The sequence below is a fragment of the Miscanthus floridulus genome, chromosome 15, assembly GCF_019320115.1.
Source record: "Miscanthus floridulus cultivar M001 chromosome 15, ASM1932011v1, whole genome shotgun sequence".
In the NCBI taxonomy this organism is placed as follows: domain Eukaryota; kingdom Viridiplantae; phylum Streptophyta; class Magnoliopsida; order Poales; family Poaceae; genus Miscanthus; species Miscanthus floridulus.
In genome coordinates this window covers 25,511,676-25,529,760 of record NC_089594.1, presented here as the reverse complement: position 1 = coordinate 25,529,760, position 18,085 = coordinate 25,511,676, and the positions used below count along the sequence as shown (strand labels likewise).

Sequence of the window (18,085 nt, the reverse complement as noted above, 5' to 3'; positions counted from 1 at the left end):
AGTAAACACCAACTAATAAATTGGTATTTGTTGCACGTTGGGCCCAGATGGTGTGCTAAAGGAAACAATGTTTATACTGGTTTGAGCAGAACATCCCTACGTCCAGTTTGTTGTTGCTTGTGTTATTAGCACTAAAAGGTTCGTAGTACGGGGTACAAACGGTCGAGAGAGGGACAGGTCTCAAGTCTCTGATGGAAAGGTTGAAAGGGCGTTGAGAGCTTGGTTGCTGCTCAGCTGTGTGTTATGTGATGCGTGGTGTGTTGAATTGATCCATCCCTTTAGTGGGGTGCCCTGCCCTCCCTTTTATAGATCAAGGGGGAGTAGGGATTACAGATGGAAGAAAGAAGAAAAACCAGAGGCAAAGAAGGTCCTTCGAAGGTGCTGGGTCTTCCTTTTCCTTTGAGCCTGCCCTGCTGACATGGCAGATGGTGCTAGGGATAGCACGTTCGGTGATCCTGATAGGGCCATGCTCTGGCTTCGTTCAGCAAGTGGTCACGTCTCATCCCGCCCTGGCGGGTGGCGCGACGCACTAGGGTGCCGAGTCTTGACCCTACGGGGAGTAGACGGCGTTGAGGCCCCACGTTCGTTACTATAGATGACATGAGTTTTCTCCTGGACCGTAGTGGTTGTCGTATGTTTTCGTTAGGATTTGTGTCCAAGGGCAAATGCCGGCGCCCATAACACTGTAGGACAAATGTCGGCGCCCATAATACTATTTGGGCTCTGACATGCCTGGAAGGGCTTAAAGCGCCCATCTGGTCATATCCTGATGGTACTTTCCTGCAGGCATGCAGGGTATGGTCCTCGGTATTGCGGTTGACTTGAGTGCCCCGCCTTATCTACACGCATAGTTATGAAGGAGTAGCGCATAGATGTCAGCGAGGTGGAGTGTGCCCTCGGACATCGGGCGAGGCGGAGCCTGCCCTCGGATGTCGGGCGAGGTGGAGCCTGCCCTCGGATGTCGGGCGAGACGGAGCCTGCCCCCAGACGTCGACAGAGGTGGAGCCTGCCCTCGGACATCGAGAAAGGCAGAGCCTGCCCCCAGACGTCGGGTGAGGCGGAGCCTGCCCTCGAACGTCGGGCGTGGCGGAGCCAGACCTCAGTCGTCGGGTGAGGCGGAGTCTGCCCCTAGACGTCGGGCATGGCGGAGTCCAGCCCTCGGGGGTCGGGCGAGGCGGAGCTAGCCCTCAGGGGTCGAACGAGGCGGAGCCGACCTTCAGTCGTTTGGGCCAAACGTGTAGTTGCTTTCTTGTCTGTTCGGAAGTATCAACGTTTGATGGTTATTAGCTCCTCCTCTTTGGGTACCCCATTATTCGGTCCCCGTTAGATATCTTGAGAGACCAACAACAGGAGTTGCCTAACCTGAACATCAAAGGCATATACAAATTCAGAGTAGTTCATATTTGTGGCTGCAGCTACTGGCTGTCAAATTTCTTCTTTCTATTTTCTTTCACTTTAGTAAGATCCCAGCTATGTAGATAACAGCTATGATTCACCTTGTGCTGTGATGTGCTAGGATGAGTAGAACATGACTATCATTAACAATTTCAGGCATGAAACGCCAAATCTAACATCTATATGGCAGTAAGAAGGAAAACTCATCTTACCTTGTCAGATACAGAGTAAAGGTTGTCTAAAAAAATTTAGAACAGGGATTCGAAACTTTAGCTAGCATCAATATTGTTTAAATGAATATTTAGATGGGCACATTATCATTTCAATTTCCTACAGGTGATGGTGCTGCATGTCAGGTGGCAGCTAGCATGCTAGCAGTTGGCCACCTGTTTCCTGCCCAGTTGTCGAAGCACCATGGATGTCCATTGACTGCCTCGACCCAAGAATTATACAGAGTAAAAACAAAGCCCAAAATTGTACCTGTTGATAAGGACGACTGTTGGAGGCTGGTTGCTGCAGAATCAAGCGTGGGGAAGTCATTACCATGTCTGCAGGATGGCCGGTGGTAAGGGTGCAAGTCCACGTTGCTGAATAAGCTCAAAGTATTGAGAACCATGATCCAGTATAAAATCACTAAAATTAATTAATGCAAAGGGAATCGGATGCAAATACAAAGAGAAAATCACTAAAATTAATTAATGCAAAATGAATCAGATGCAGATACAAAGGGAATCTGTTCACAATTAAGGCTAACAGACCTCTTACCTGAGGATCTTGTCTTTGTCAGCCTAGACCACAAGTGATATAGGTTCTTGAGGCACAGATATTGTCTTTTCACACGCCCTCCACTGTCTATTGTCAACTTTTGTCTTCACTGTTTATCTATAAAAGGGACAACTACATGTTAACACTTGGAGTCACCCAACACATGAAAACACCCTTTGTCGTAATAGTCTACAGGCTTCCCATCTTATCCTACACCATTTTGTTACGAATGTTACTTTATAAAGCATCAACATAGTGTCATTTTTGCTTAGCGAAATCGTACTGCAACATACTTCCTTTTCAAGTAAACTGTGTCATTTGCTGTATGAAATTATACTACATCATGAGATCAGTTCAATACCAGCAGGGCAATAACAAATGAGACTTGGATTCATAACATAGTTGTTTTCAATACTGATCTGCCACCTTTTTCTGTTTCTAGTTTAGATCTGCACTGAATTTCAAGGGAACAAAAAATGGATCTAAGGCTCTAAATATCCTGTAGCACTCTGGCATTGGGTTGTTGTTCCTACACAAACTCTGCCCTTCTCTATTTACTCTCTTTTTGTCTTCCTGTTGACTGCGCTTCTTCTTGGAACGCTACTGAGTTATGGGTTTTTTGTTGAACTTAAACCCACAGTCTCCATTCCTAAATGTTCAGTAGCTAAGGAGGTTCAGAGTGTCACCATCACCAATTCTGATAACCTTTTGCTGTGCAGAAGCTTCTGAACTTACCAAGAATGAAGTTTGTGTGGAAAAGGAGGAGCATGTCAAGGAAGCTGATCAATGTTTTTTTATAATGTCCAAAATAACTGATATAATGTATACCTTTGTTCCATGTAAATAAGGCTCAGTTAAGGGAGACTCATATACACACAAGTATTAATATCATTTTTATTTTTAGAATTTTTATATTTATAGTCTTTTTAAAAAATGAGACGTCCAAGTAGGCAAGTACTCCCTCATCTGTCTGCATGTGTGTGTAAACTGTTCTGCTAATATGCAGAGACTGGTGATGGCGGCATAATGAGATTATCTAAAATCCCAGCTCTACTCTATTCCCGAATTCTCTACTGCAATTTTTTTTTTCAAGTTTGTGTAAGCTTTTCACATAGAGAAGAAGAGGATCAGAGCTCAATCTAAAAGAATGCTGGGTTTCATGTTTGGGTTCATTCTCATCTGAGTTATCTAAGCTCTGATTATGGGTGGAGCTAAGCTCTGTTAAATCTATGGCTTGTATTTCAGTTCTTCAGGATTGATTTGGTTTGAGAATTTAGACTCAGTTGCCACATTCAGTTTAGTGCGATATTGCAGAGTATGGTTCTGATTCATCATTTGCTATGTCAGTACATATATATAGATAACCCATAAAGCCCTTCTTTCAATAATCATATGGAATGTAATTTTTGCAGCACACAATAAATATCAAAACATGCGACTCGCTGCCTAAGTTGTACGCCTATCTTATTAGGAAGAAACAAACTCAAATCAATTAAGAAATGATGTATGTATTGGTCTTGTTTTCTTTCTCCGTTTATTAGTTTTGCACTGTAGATGCAATAGAAATGTATTGGTTATTTGTTCTCTTTCTCTGTTTAGTCGTTTGCAGCCAATTAAAAAACTGTAGATGCGATAAAAAGAACTAAATTTCATCTTCCTGGTACCTATTGCTTCAGGTTGTCCCAACGGCGGAGCTACGTGGGGGCCATAGTGGGCCATGGCCCCCCCCCCCCTTGATTCTGGAAATTTTCTAAAGTCCATATACTGTTCAGAGAGAATAGAAATACAAATACAAGGCCATGACTTAATAATAGTACAGAGTCATGGCAGCTAGCAAGCAATCAGTCCATCCGTAGGCATGGCAAACAACGCAATCCACATTCAGTCTCCATTTCTCCCTTCTGCTTTTCTACGTCAGAGTGGCAGTGTCTCCATGGCTATACATCTCTCACTGCAGATGGCTCTGCACTTGGCATGCCGCAATAGAGCTCTTGCCAGCCTACAAAGCTCTCGGACTGCCGCAAGGTGTCTTCTTATTCATCACATGCTTGCAAAATGGTCCCCCCTTGCTTGGGCTGCACGCTCCACCACTGGGTCGTCCCGTTCTTGTTTCATTCAGGCTCGGCAGCTGCAGGTGGAGGCAGTCTCTTCCTCGGCAGCGGCAGGCGGAGGTTAGAAACTTGAGGAGATTGACGCAGCAGCCGCCGGCGCCGACATTGAATGCCTCCGCAGACAAGGCGTTGCAGGGGCAGGTCGGGAGCGGAGGCCTTGGCGGGGTGGCGGCAACTGGACGCCTCCATAGGCGTGGCAGTCTGCGACGGTGGCTTGACGGGACCGGTGCGGGCGGCTTCGACCGAACGCCTATGCAGACGGGCCGGCGGCGTCGTGACGGGACCGGGGCGGGCGTCGGCCTCGACGGGGCAGGGGCCGGTCGGCGGCACGCCGTAGACGGGGCGGTATGCGGCGGCGGCGATGGGACCGGTGCGTTTGCGGGAGCTGGGTGGGCGCGTGCAGCGGAGGCGCGGTGAGGGTGACGATGAGGGCGCGGTGGATGCGGAGCCGGGCAGACGAATCACGAGAGCGAGGTTTGTTTCCTTCCATATGAAATCACGGAGCGAGGTTTGTTTCCTTTTTTTGTCGCAAGGGACGGGCATAGGAGCGACGGGTGCGGGATCCAGAACGATACGTAGAACGATGGACCCACGATAGAACGTCGCACTAAAACGTTGTCCACTCTTTAGTTTTTTTAGTTGTGAGAGAAGAGATATGGGTGTGTCTCCGGCGCAGTCGCCTAAAACATTGCATATCCATCAGGCGATGGTGAGATCCATTGGATCCTAATCCACCGTGCAGCAGTCGTCTTCAACCTCCCGACCCGCCTGGTCTTCGCACTCACCCACTTGGTCTTCTTCTTCCTCACCAACGGCCGCGCTCTTGTCCTTGTACTCGCCCCCGCCCCCGCCCACCGCCCCGCCACGAGAGCTAGGGAACCCTAGCGCCGGCGGCGGCCGCCTTCTTCCCCTCCCCCTCCGACCATGGCGCCCCTGCCCTCCCTGGCTCAGCCGCCACCACCGCCGCCAGGGCCCCTAAGCCGCCCGGCCTCCTTCCCCATCGCCTGGCCGCCCTGCCTCCCCCCGGCCGCCCAGGCCCTTCTATGCCCGCCGGAGTTGGGAAGGAGAGGGGGAGAGACCGGAGGAACCCTAGCTTGGAGGAGGAGGAGGAGGTAGAGGCCTACCTCAATGGATCTTCCACGGCCGCTATCGGATCCGCCATGGCCGGCGCGGGCGCAGGAGGAGCTCGCCAGGCGTGGCTGCGGCCATCGAGAGAAGGTCGCCGGAGAGAGAGAGAGAGAGAGAGAGAGAGAGAGAGAGAGAGAGGGGGGGGGGGGGGGGGGGGAGGGGGAGGTCGGGGCGTCGGACACGGGCGCGGTCAACTGATGGCTAAGCCAATAGGCGACCGATGTGGAGTATTTCTGTTTGAATATATATCCAGTCATGTCATGAGCTGCTTAAAACATTTTCATGCAATTTGTTCTAAAAAATTAATTTGATTTCCAGTCTTAGCAAAGTCCCAGGAGATTTGTGCCCCTCCTTGGTGAACAGATCACTAGGCAGAGCGCTGCTTTCTCAGGTGAAGCCTTAAGTGACAATCCAATACCTATATCATATTTTCATATACTCAATAATGAAACCTTTTTACAACATATAACTCATTCTAAAACCTCAACTTTGCAAAATCTTGAGTATTCTGGATCTTGTCACTTACTAACCTCAATTCTTGTATGTATGTAGTTTCACAAAACCATGTAAACAGGCCACCAGAGCTAGAAACGTTGTGGTGCAGTAGAACCAAACAGGCAACCAAATAGCTCTTCAATTAATAATTGAGAGAGTGAGTTTACAGTTTGCACAGCCTGATCCAACAAGCTGGACTTTCACAGCCTGATCTTTTTGGGCTGGGGATCAGAAGTTCAGAACCAAGTCAAGAATATATTGATCGCTCCTTCTTCTATCATTAAAGATATACAAACTGTAGACCAATTCACATGATGTTATATTTTCATAATACCACTCAATTCATGTTATTAGAATACAATCAAATCTCTGTTTTGCTCCATAACTAACAGGAATACCCTCCACCTACAGAAAAGAGCTCACCTTGCATGCCATTTTCAAAATTCTCCCCGGGGACGGGGGCTTCCATTGACAATTACTCGACTGACTTCTTGTCAATGGGAATCTCTAAACAAAACTAATCTAATGGTGATTAATAACGGATTGATAACAATGGAGAAAGGAGCATACATAGCCCTTGTCAGCCTTGGCAACAGTAATCAGCAATGACAGCAAATCTAGACACGGTGCAGTTTAGTTTAAAAGGCAGAAATTATTACTCTCTGAACATGCATGTTTCAGTTCACAAACTCCTCGCCAACAGAAACAAGAAACAGTTTCTATCATAGTGATAAGGACCAAAGAAAGTATAAAAGCCAGTGTCTTTCACATAAACCAGACGGACAAATAAATACAGTACCACAAGATACATACTTGCCTCACCACTCTAAGCTCAACAAGGTTCCTGTGTACACACTAACTGCACTGCTGAGACCCGTCTCCGCAACACTCGACAACTTGTTGGTTTTTGAGTCATAAATCTTCAACATTCCCAATCCCAACCCATCGATATGTATCACTATCCTCCCATCGTCTAACACAATCAAGGGAGTAAAGGAACTGGAAATACTGCGGCGGTAGTACTCTTTGATCGGAATGCTGTATTGCCTGACCCAGAGGCCCTCGTCGGAGTCCAACAGATACCAAAGGTCCATAAAGAGATACGGGAGATGAACAATAACCAGTGAGCCATTTAGGTTGACTAATGAAAGCTTCTTGTCAACAACCAGTCCATTGTAGACGATAAGGCCTTGGGGTCCCCTGATATTTGTTCTCCACCTCTCTGTCTCAAGGTCAAATGACGCTATCCAATCCTGCTCAGAACCACCAGCAGAATATGCATTCTTGCTTAGGAAGTAGACAACTCCATCGATGACCACACTGGCCTTGGCGCACCAATCAATATCAATACAGCATGGAGGATCCTGAATCATCCTCCACTGCGCCTGACCATGAACGGCACTGCTCCTGCCGATAATGGTGCAGATCTCATAGAGAACACGAGAGTTGCCATTGAGCGAATACGAAACCTTTCGAAGCACCTTGTACTCTCTCGTGCTGGCAACCTGCCCAAACGGGCACAATCTGTCGCTGTAGCCATAAACCGGATCCTCTCTGGGCACGTGGTGCACGGCTCCGGTGGCTGGGTTCACCAGCCGGCAGCTGCCGTCCCCGGTCTTCTTGACGCAGGCGAGGTGGAGCGACATGCTCGTGATGTGACCGTCCACACGCAGTTTCTTGACTACGTGCCCGGACAGATCCATAACGCTGATGACGCCTTGGTATTTCCAGTCACCGTTTTCTGAATCTAGTAAAGGATTGTCGTTGTTGCCGACGAGGATGAGTGGCTCAGGGTAGCGTGCTGCGTGGGCGGCGGCGAACGCTGGGTCGGAGAGCAGGGCGCGCCATGACCGACAGACCAGGCGGAGGCGGCAGAGTTCCTTGGCCGGGAGGCGGAGCAGGATGTCGTACAGGGTGTCCAGGGGCAGAGCACCGACGCCGATGCTGGTGGCGGCGCGAACGGGCTTGGCGCGCCTGCCCTGCCCATCCGACGACGACGCCATCGCTGGGGCCTGGGGCCAAGGTGAGGTGAGGTCATTTCCATAACCTCAGCGAGGACGCCGAGGAGGAAGAGGAACGCATCGATTTGGGTTGCAACAGTTCAGGAACGGAGATGTGTGGCAGACAGAGACAGCAGATAAAGGGGGGATGCGATGTTCTCTGCTTACCAAGGGATCGTGATGGACTCCGGCGCCGGAGCTCTTTGCCCGCAAGAGATCGAGGACGGCTCGCGCTTTCCCCGGCCCGGTGGCGTTAGATCGGCCGTCGGGAGATGAGCTTCTTGCTCGAGGGAACCAGGCAAGCAGCAGTGGCGTTGGAAGTCAACGGCGCGGCGGCGGGTTAGGAAGAAGAAAGTGAACTGCCTCTTGTTATCATGCTGTCTGCCCGTAGAACACTGTTATGCTGTCCCTGAGTCAACAAGAAGGTCAATCACTTCCGATCTGTGTCGACTATCTAAGCTTAAGGTAGGTGGAACCGGTGAACCACGGAAGGTGGCTGGAAGAAGCCGTGGGTGGAGTTGGCCCATGCCCTTCGACATTAGGTAGGTGAGAAGATGGGATCTCTTGGATGGACAGAGGGTGTTTTAGTTGGAGCCTAGTGAGGATTGATTGAGCGTGCTTTTACTGTCTGTGATGGAGTACTCTTTTAATTATTTGCTCTATTATTGTCTTAGGATGTGATCGGGATTATGTCGCGTGTCAATTTGAGAGGGGAGAAAGTATCAACCACATAAATCTATCAAACTGGTCGAGGAATTGCTAAAGACATTAGAAGTACCTGCATTGTCAAATACCTAAAGAAAGACATCGGAGCTGTGAAGTTGCTGATGAACACTTAGAAGATATGCTAGAAATTTTAAGACATCAAATAAAAGAAAACAAGTCAATTGGAGGAGCTCACTGTAAATTGTGACCTGACACTTTGCTGTCGGTTTGGGCTTTGGGCTATGAACTCACAAAAATGTGGTGCAACAAAGCAGTCAGATTTTTTTTGTGGAAGCCACTACTTTCTTGCTCAGGGAGGTGCGAACCTTAATCGTCGAATAATTGGTGCAGAAAAATGTGAAGTTTTCTTGGGAGCCGAAAGCCAATGGATCTAAAATGTTGAGTTTGTACCCTAGGTATAAGATGTGTGGTGTTGTTACGACCAAGCTTGTTAGTATATGCTTGTACATGTCGGCTCTCCCTTACGTTTTATATGGTTACAAAAATATTTATATATCTTCGAAAATTATACCAGCAGGACGTCCGGATGGAACAGACCAGTAACCCTTCCACGTTGTTGGCGATGCTTAACTCATATTTCTATCGTCAACATTTAAAACAAAATAAACAAATATAAAAACCAAAACTTAGAAATAGAGTTTTTAACTAACATTCTCCACAAGTTTTGGTACAAATATATTTTGTAGGGCAACACGTGAAAACACACTAGAATATGCAACCGGGTGTATTCAAGCAAAGCCCATCCAATCTTCGAATTTAGGCCAAGCACCGGCGTGGGAGCCATCTAGGCCCAGCCAACAACCCACCAGAGCAAGGCGGTGGCGAGTGGCTGGCCCAGGGTGTGGGCGCCACACCGCCCCCAGCTCATCCTGGCCCCACCTTACTCAGGCGGTGCATTCAATGCACGGGGAGATCGGTTGCATGGGTGCTTTCCTAAAATACCTCACCAAACCGACCTCCTCAAGCTATAATAGGAGGGCCCCTCTCACATTCAACATCATGATACATTTGGAGAAGAAGGGCAAGAGCAACCACTTTCTCATTAGCTTCTAGCTAGACTAGAGTAGGGGGTGAGTGAAGAAGAGTCAGAGGAATAGCGGAGTAACGGCTCCCTCTACTTCTTGTACTCGGCAAGCTTTATACATCGGGTGGACGGAGTGTCGGACTTGTCGGCCTCCTCTACACTTGTACCTCTGCGATCTTCTTGCTACTTAGAGTAAGACGTTCATGTTCATCTTTTGATATCGAGTTCTTACGAAAGTTATCTTTGTTCTTACAAACTTGCGGGTTCGTCGTTCGTCCCTAGAGCGAATACTCTAGTAGAGGACTCCTGATAAAGACGGAAGTTCTTGGCCAACGCTAAAGTAGCGATCGATAGCGTAGACATGGTGTCTAAGCTAGAAGTCACCTTCGTTTGCCTCGTATCCTTCGGTTGAGGGGTAGGCGGCAGGTGGTGACAGCTTTGTCCGTCCTTCGTAATCCCCCACGTTCGGATAAGGCGTAGAGCTGTAGGCCGACAAAGCTTGGCAGACCAAGTGTTCACCGGTGCTCGAAGCAAGTCTGTAGTAGCAAAGTTACTTTTTTCTTAGGTTCTCTAATCTTTAGAAGAACCTCACCACTCGAGTTATCCTTTCTCTGGTTCTCCTAGGTAAACTAGCCAAGAGACTATTTACACATCCGTTCCTCATGGAAATACGATACCCTGAATACCACCGGGCGAAGTGCTATAACAGTACTTACGTGCGCTTGTGGACTTTTTTGCTTACGCTAAGAAGCACCAACAAGCATTTCTGGAGCCGTTGTCGGGGAATGATTGTTGCTTTGTTCTCCGAACCTAGTTTGCCCGTGTATCCTTTGTTTTTACCTTTCTTTTCTTTTTACTCTTTTTCCAATGGAGCAACCCATCATTCAAAACCTTTCTGCTCCTATGGGCAAGTTCGTTGAACCACCACAATCATCGAAGCCAATCATAGCTTCCAGTTACGAACTCTGCCCTGGCTTTATAGCCATGTTTCAGGAACAAACCTTCTTGGGGTTAGATTATGAAACCCCTATCACCACCTAAGGGAGTTTGAGCAGCTCTGTGCTTGCCTGATCATCTCAGGCATGTCACAAGAAACATTTCGGTGGAAGTTGTTTGCTTTCTCACTTGATGAGAGGGTGAAACAATGGTATGCCCATAACGTAGGGAAGGTAGCTGGCGATTGGGAAGAACTACGGAACATATTATGTCTTGCGTTCTTCACTATATACCGAATCGCTGTCCTACGGCAAGGGATCCTCAACTTCTAACAAAAAGAGAAGGAATCCATAGGTGTAACCTAGGACCATTTTTCAATCCTATCAAGGTCCGGCCCAGACTTGTCTATACCAAGCCATGTGTTGTTGTAGCATTTTTGGCAAGGTCTTAGCAAGGAGTCTGCCCTACAGCTCGATATAGCTATCGGGTGTTCTTTTACCCACAAAACCACAGTGGAAGGATAAGCTCTCCTAGACCGTATTCTAGAGAACACTCCCCCGCTAGAACCCCTCCGTGTAGAATGCGAGACAAGCCACGAGGAAGTCTCTTCGGCTAAAGCCAAACATGTACCACTTTTAGAGAGACCCTCGCCCAAACCAAAAGATCTGGAGGAAGGTTACCAACCTTTGGACCTCCTGTATTTTGAGGATGATTTTTTCGAAGAATTTGAAAACACCTCTAAGTACTCATGCCAAAAGAGACCACCAGATCCTATCACTCCTTCGGACCCCTTAAACGAACAATTTCTCAGAAAATCCATCAAGGAGTTGATAGCTATCATGAGTAGTGAATGGGTAGAAGAAATGGAGCTTTCATATGAAGAAATTCATATGTGCACCCCTTCCTCCACCATCCAATGCTCAATCGGCAGAACCTTGGTGGAAGTCCTCTACAATCCTACGGTTGGAGCTAACTTCATGTTCGTGTCTTTTGCTCACACCTATTTTAGCGACGACGCCATCACTTCAACAATCAAAACCTGTAGAATTGCACCACATATCGTACTAGAAGGACTAGGGGTTCTTCATAACATTTCACTCTATCACAATGAGAATGAAGTTCCCCTAGACTTCCATGTCTTCGATATCCAGGATTTTGATATCTTTATAGGGCATCCCCTAGAAAAATTCTTCCTCAATCTACCAAAAACAGGGGATTTGGACGTAAAGTTAGGGAGAGACACTTTTTCCATTCCTATCACCCGAGCCAAACTTGGTGGCAGAATCTCTCCCCTACTTTAACATGCCTAAGGAGGTTATGTCGGTTTTACCCTTTTATTCTCCTGAGTCATCCTTAGAAAAGGATGTGAAACTCTTCATAGAAAAAGAGGATGACTTAGGGGAAACCATAGATCTTCCTCAAGAGGAAGAGTCGGCACGACCTCCAGTTGAGCTAAAACCCTTGCCCGCTGGCCTACGTTATGCTTTCCTAAATGGCGACAAAGAAACTCCTATAATCATTAGCGATAAGCTTTCTGATGAGGAGACATCTAAACTTATCGCCATCTTAGAAACACATAGGTCGGTCTTCGGGTATTCCTTGCAAGATCTCAAGGGGATTAGCCCAACAAAATTCAAAATAGCATGTTCCTTGAATGACAATCAAATGCCTACCAAGGCCGTATATGATCATACATGACGAAACCTTCCACATATGCTTCTTACTTTGTATTGAGTTTGGTCAAGTTCTATGACCCATGTTGAGAGATGTTTCATGCTTCCAAGATCAAAACTCATGTACACGCCACAAATAAATAGCTATTCCTACACTGGGAATACGCTAAAACATATTTTCCATCACTCACGAAATAAATACTCCATGCTCTAAAATATGATCTCCCTAGTATATTAAGAGACATAAAGGCTATGCAGAAAAGTATTGAAAAAGAAAGAAAGAATGGGGCACATGAAGGCCCCAAAGTAGAAAAAAAGAAAAAATGATGATGAGCACACGAAGGCTCATAGAAAAAGATAAGCTATCCATGTCTCGAAAAAGCTAGAGATCATTTCAAACAAAGGAGTATAGTTTCACCAAATTCCACACACTTGCACAGTTTTGATCTAAGAGTATGACGCTTCCCTCCAATGAGGTCCGGGATTTGACTTTACAACACATGCAAGGTAAGTGTGCCACAACTTTTTCATCCCTATCCAAAAGCTCCATATAAGCTCTTAGAAGTAGGATGATCAAGGAGAAGGCAAAATTCAAAATATGCCTTGGTGAGGAACCATTTACAAATCTGAGTGACTTGAGAGAATCATTCAAGGAGCAAAAGCTATCTTATTGTTTTCAAAACCATACAAAAACCCAAGTTTTTGAGCAGGAATAGAGTGAGAAGATTTGAATCCAAGCTATTCCATTTTTCAATTAGCCAAGATATTCTGGTAGACACTTGGAAATTCATAGGTTAAGGTGAAGCTTGGAATAACTTGTATGCAAATTTTCAGATCAAGAAGATGAACTCGCTTAGTCCTTAAAAGCTTTACTTGAGGACGAGCAAAGGACTAAGTGTGGGGGAGCTTGTTGGCGATGCTTAACTCACATTTCTATCGCCAACATTTAAAACAAAATGAACAAATATGAAAACTAAAACTTAGAAATAGGGTTTTTAACTAACATTATCCACAAGTTTTGGTACAAATATGTTTTGTAGGGCAACACATGAAAACACACTAAAATGCGCAACCGAGAAGGCGCATTCAAGCAAAACACAAGCAAAGCCCATCCAATCTCCGAATTTGGGCCAAGCACCAGTGTGGGAGCCATCTAGGCCCAGCCAGTAACCCACCAGAGCAAGACAGTGGTGAGTGGGCTAGCCCATGGTGCGCCCGCACCACCCCCAGCTCATCCTGGCTCCACCTTGCTCAGGCGGTGCATTGGTTACATGGGTGCTTTCCTAAAATACCTCAGCAAACCAACCTCCTCAAGCTATAAAAGGAGGGCCCCTCTTCACATTCAACATCATGATACATTTGGAGAAGAAGAGCAAGAGCAACCACTTTTTCATTAGCTTCTAGCTAGACTAGAGTAGGGAGTGAGTGAGGAAGAGTTAGAGGAATAGCGGAGTAATGGCTCCTTCTAGTTCTTGTACTCGGCAAGCCTTGTACATCGGGTGGATGGAGCGCCAGACTTGTCGGCCCCTCTACACTTATACCTCTACGATCGTCTTGCTACTTGGAGTAAGACGTTCGTGTTCATCTTTTGATATCGAGTTCTTAAGAAAGTTATCTTTGTTCTTACAAACATGCGGGTTCATTGTTCATTCCTAGGGCAAATACTCTAGTAGAGGACTCTTGATAAAGACAAAAGTTCTTGGCCAACGCTAGAGTAGTGATCGATAGCGTAGATGTGGTGTCTAAGCTAGAAGTCACCTTTGTTTGCCTTGTATCCTCCGGTTGAGGGGTAGATGGTAGTTGGTGACAGCCATGTCCGTCCTTCGTAATCCCGCACGTTTGGATACGGCGTAAAGCTATAGGCCAGCAATGCTTGGCAGACCAAGTGTTCACCGGTGCCCGAAGCAAGTCTGTAGTAGCAAAGTTACCTTTTCTTAGGTTCTCTAATCTTTAGAAGAACCTCGCCGCCCGAGTTATCCTTTCTCTTGTTCTCCTAGGTAAACTAGCCAAGAGACTATTTACACATCCGTTCCTCATGGAAATATGATACCCTGAATACCACTGGGTGAAGTGTTATAACAGTACTTACGTGTGCTTGCAGACTTTTTTGCTTACGCTAAGAAGCACCAACAAGCATTTCTGGAGCCGTTGTCGGGGAACGGTTGTCGCTTTATTCTCCAAACCTAGTTTGCCCGTGTATCCTTTGTTTTTACCTTTCTTTTGTTTTTACTCTTTTTTCCAATGGAGCAATCCATCATTCAAAACCTTTCTGCTCCTAAGGGCAAGTTCGTTGAACCACAACAATGATCGAAGCCAATCATAGCTTCTAGTTACAAACTCTGCCCTGGCTTTATAGCTATGTTTTAGGAACAAACCTTCTTGGGGTTAGATTATGAAACCCCTATCACCACCTAAGGGAGTTTGAGCAGCTCTGTGCTTGCTTGATCATCTCAGGCATGTCACAAGAAACATTTTGGTGGAAGTTGTTTCCTTTCTCACTTGATGAGAGGTCAAAACAATGGTACACCCATAACGTAGGAAAGGTAGCTGGCGATTGGGAAGAACTATGGAACAGATTATGTCTTGTGTTCTTCCCTATATCCTGAATCGCTATCCTACGGCAAGAGATCGTCAACTTCTAACAAAAAGAGAAGGAATCCATAGGTGTAGCCTAGGACCATTTTCAATCCTATCAAGGTCCGGCCCAGACCTTGTCTGTACCAAGCCATGTGCTGTTACAATATTTTTTACAAGGTCTTAGCAAGGAGTCTGCCGTATAGCTTGATATAGCTACCGGAGGTTCTTTTACCCACAAAACCACAGCGGAAGGAGAAGCGCTCCTAGACCGTATTCTAGAGAACACTCCCCTACTAGAACCCTCCGTGTAGAACCCGAGCCAAGCCACGAGGAAGTCTCTTCGGCTAAAGCTGAACATGTACCACTTTTAGAGAGACCCTCGCCTGAACCAAAAGATCCGGAGGAAGGTTCCCAACCTTCGGACCTCCTGTATTTCGAGGATGATTTTTTTGAAGAATTCAGAAACACCTCTTAGTACTCATGCCAAAAGAGACCACCAGATCCTGTCACTCCTTCAGACCCCTTAGATGAACAATTTCTCAAAAGATCTATCAAGGAGTTGATAGCTATCATGAGTAGCGAATGGGTAGAAGAAATGGAGCTTTCATCTAAAGAAATTCAGATACGCGCCCCTTCATTCACCATCCGATGCTCAGTTGGCAGAACCTCGGTGGAAGTCCTCTACAATCCTACGGTCGGAGCTAACCACATGTCCGCGTCTTTTGCTCACACCTATTTTAGCGATGATGCCATCACTCCAACAATCAAAACCTATAGAATTGCACAACATATCAAACTAGAAGGACTAGGGGTTCTTCATAACATTTCACTCTATCACAATGAGAATGAAGTTCCCCTAGACTTCCATGTCTTCAATATCCAGTATTTTGATATCTTAATAGGGCATCCCCTAGAAAATTTCTTCCTTGATCTACCAAAAATAGGGGATTTGGATGTAAAGTTGGGGAGAGACACTTTTTCCATTCCTATCACCCGAGCCAAAAACTCAGTGGTAGAATCTCTCCCTACTCTAACGTGCCCAAGGAGGTTATGTCGGTTTTACCCTTTGATTCTCCTGAGTCGTCCTTAGAAAAGGATGCAAAACTCTTCGTAGAAAAAGAGGACAACTTAGGGGAAACCATAGATATTCCTCAAGAGGAAGCGCCGGCATGACCTCCGGTTGAGCTAAAACCCTTGCCCGCTGGCCTATGTTATGCTTTCTTAAATGGCAACAAAGAAACTCCTATAATCATTAGCGATAAGCTTTCTAATGAGGAGACATCTAAACTCATCGTCATCTTAGAAAAACATAGGTCGGTCTTCAGGTATTCCTTGCAAGATCTCAAGGGGATTAGCCCAACACTCTGCACCTATCACATTCCGATTGACCCTTCGAGTACACCTTCTCGAGAGCCTCAGCATAGGCTCAATAATGTGATGCGGGAAGTCATGAAGAAGGAAGTCCTCAAACTTCTTCATGCCGGAATTATTTATCCCGTACCACACAGTGACTGGGTTAGCCCCGTCCAAGTGGTTCCAAAGAAAGGAGGAATGACAGTCGTAGAAAATAACAAAAATGAGTTGATCCCACAACGAACCATCACGGGGTGGAGAATGTGCATTGATTACCGAAAAGTCAACGCGGCAACAAAGAAAGACCACTTCCCACTGCCTTTCATTGATGAAATGTTAGAGCGATTGGCGAAGCATTATTTCTTCTGTTTCCTCGATGGGTATTCAGGGTATCATTAGATTCCCATCCACCCCGATGATCAGAGCAAGATGACTTTCACATGCCCGTATGGAACGTACGCTTATCGTAGAATGTCGTTCGGGTTGTGTAATGTGCCCGCTTCATTTCAACGGTGCATGATGTCTATTTTTTCAGACATGATTGAAGAAATCATGGAGGTTTTCTTGGATGACTTTTTGGTCTATGGGAAAACCTTTGATCACTGTCTGGAGAATTTAGAAAAGGTCTTGCAAAGGTGCCAAGAAAAGGGCCTGGTACTTAACTGTTAAAAGTGCCATTTCATGGTCTGTGAGGGCATCGTTCTTGGACACCTTGTGTCCGAGAGGGGGATTGAGGTAGATAAGGCTAAGATCGAAGTTATCGAGCAACTACCACCCCCCGTGAATGTAAAGAGAATCCGTGGCTTCTTAGGTCATGCAGGGTTCTATAGACGATTTATCAAAGATTTTTCACAAATCGCTAGACCCCTCACGAACCTGCTAGCTAAGGATGCACCCTTTGAATTCACAGATGAGTGCTTAAATGCTTTCCACACTCTCAAGAAAGCACTCATCTCAGCACCAATCATCCAACCACCCGATTGGTCGCTACCCTTCGAGATCATGTGTGATGCTAGTGACTATGTTGTTGGTGCGGTCCTTGACCAAACCAAAGATAAGAAGCATCACACAATCGCATATGCTAGCAAAACGCTAATAGGAGCACAGCTCAACTACGCTACCACAGAAAAGAGCTCTTAGCAGCCATTTTTGCTATCGACAAGTTTAGGTCTTACTCAGTAGGTGCAAAAGTTATCGTTTATACTGATCATGCTGCACTTAAATACTTGCTCACAAAGAAAGACGCTAAACCTAGATTAATAAGATGGGTTCTCTTACTCCAAGAATTTGACCTTGAGATAAAAGATAAAAAAGGAGTAGAGAACACTGTCGCCTATCATCTATCGCGTTTGCAAGTCACTAACATGCAGGAAATGCCAAAAATGACTTCCTACATGATGACATGCTACTGAAGGTGACGGTACAAACCCGTGGTACACAAACATCGTGAACTTCATGGTTTCAAGATACGTACCACCAGGCGAAAACAAAAGAAAGCTACAAGCCAAAAGCAGACGTCACCATTGGGATGACCCATACCTGTACAGGGTATGCTCTGACGTCCTGTTGAGGAGATGTGTACCAATGGTGGAAGGTTTGCAAATTATTGAAAAGTGCCATGCAACACCGTACGGAGACCATTACGTAGTATTCCGCACACAAGCCAAAATTTGGCAGTGTGGATTCTTCTGGCCAACGATGTATGAAGACACCAAGGAATTCATCCAAAGGTGTCGAAAATGCCAGCTGCAAGGTGGCATCACTGCTCGCAACGCAATGCCCCTCCACTACAACCTTTTTTTTTCCAACCGAGGAACCTTCCCCATTTCCATTAGATCAACAGAAATACAACCGTTCAGCATTACAAGAAGAGACAGATAACAGAGAGAGAGAGAGCCTAAC

At 46.2% G+C, this 18,085-nt stretch overlaps 1 protein-coding gene across 2 annotated transcripts in view; it reads right to left on the bottom strand.

The window, feature by feature from the left end:
• Nucleotides 1–8,411, bottom strand: part of LOC136508493 (putative F-box protein At3g23260) — a 38,630-nt gene extending 30,219 nt beyond the window's left edge. The window contains exons 1-3 of one of the 2 annotated variants that reach the window (XR_010771986.1): nt 8,063–8,411; nt 2,161–2,277; nt 1,876–1,982 (exon numbers count right to left, since the gene is read on the bottom strand). Coding sequence is in view for 1 of the 2 variants with exons in the window: in XM_066503176.1 (XP_066359273.1) it covers nt 6,713–7,897 (1,185 nt within the window). In the remaining variant the exon portion in view is untranslated. Of the gene's footprint in view, nt 1–1,875; nt 1,983–2,160; nt 2,278–6,526; nt 7,907–8,062 lie in introns of those variants that run through there. The other variant, XM_066503176.1, reaches the window with a different exon arrangement.
• Nucleotides 8,412–18,085: the final 9,674 nt, after the last annotated feature.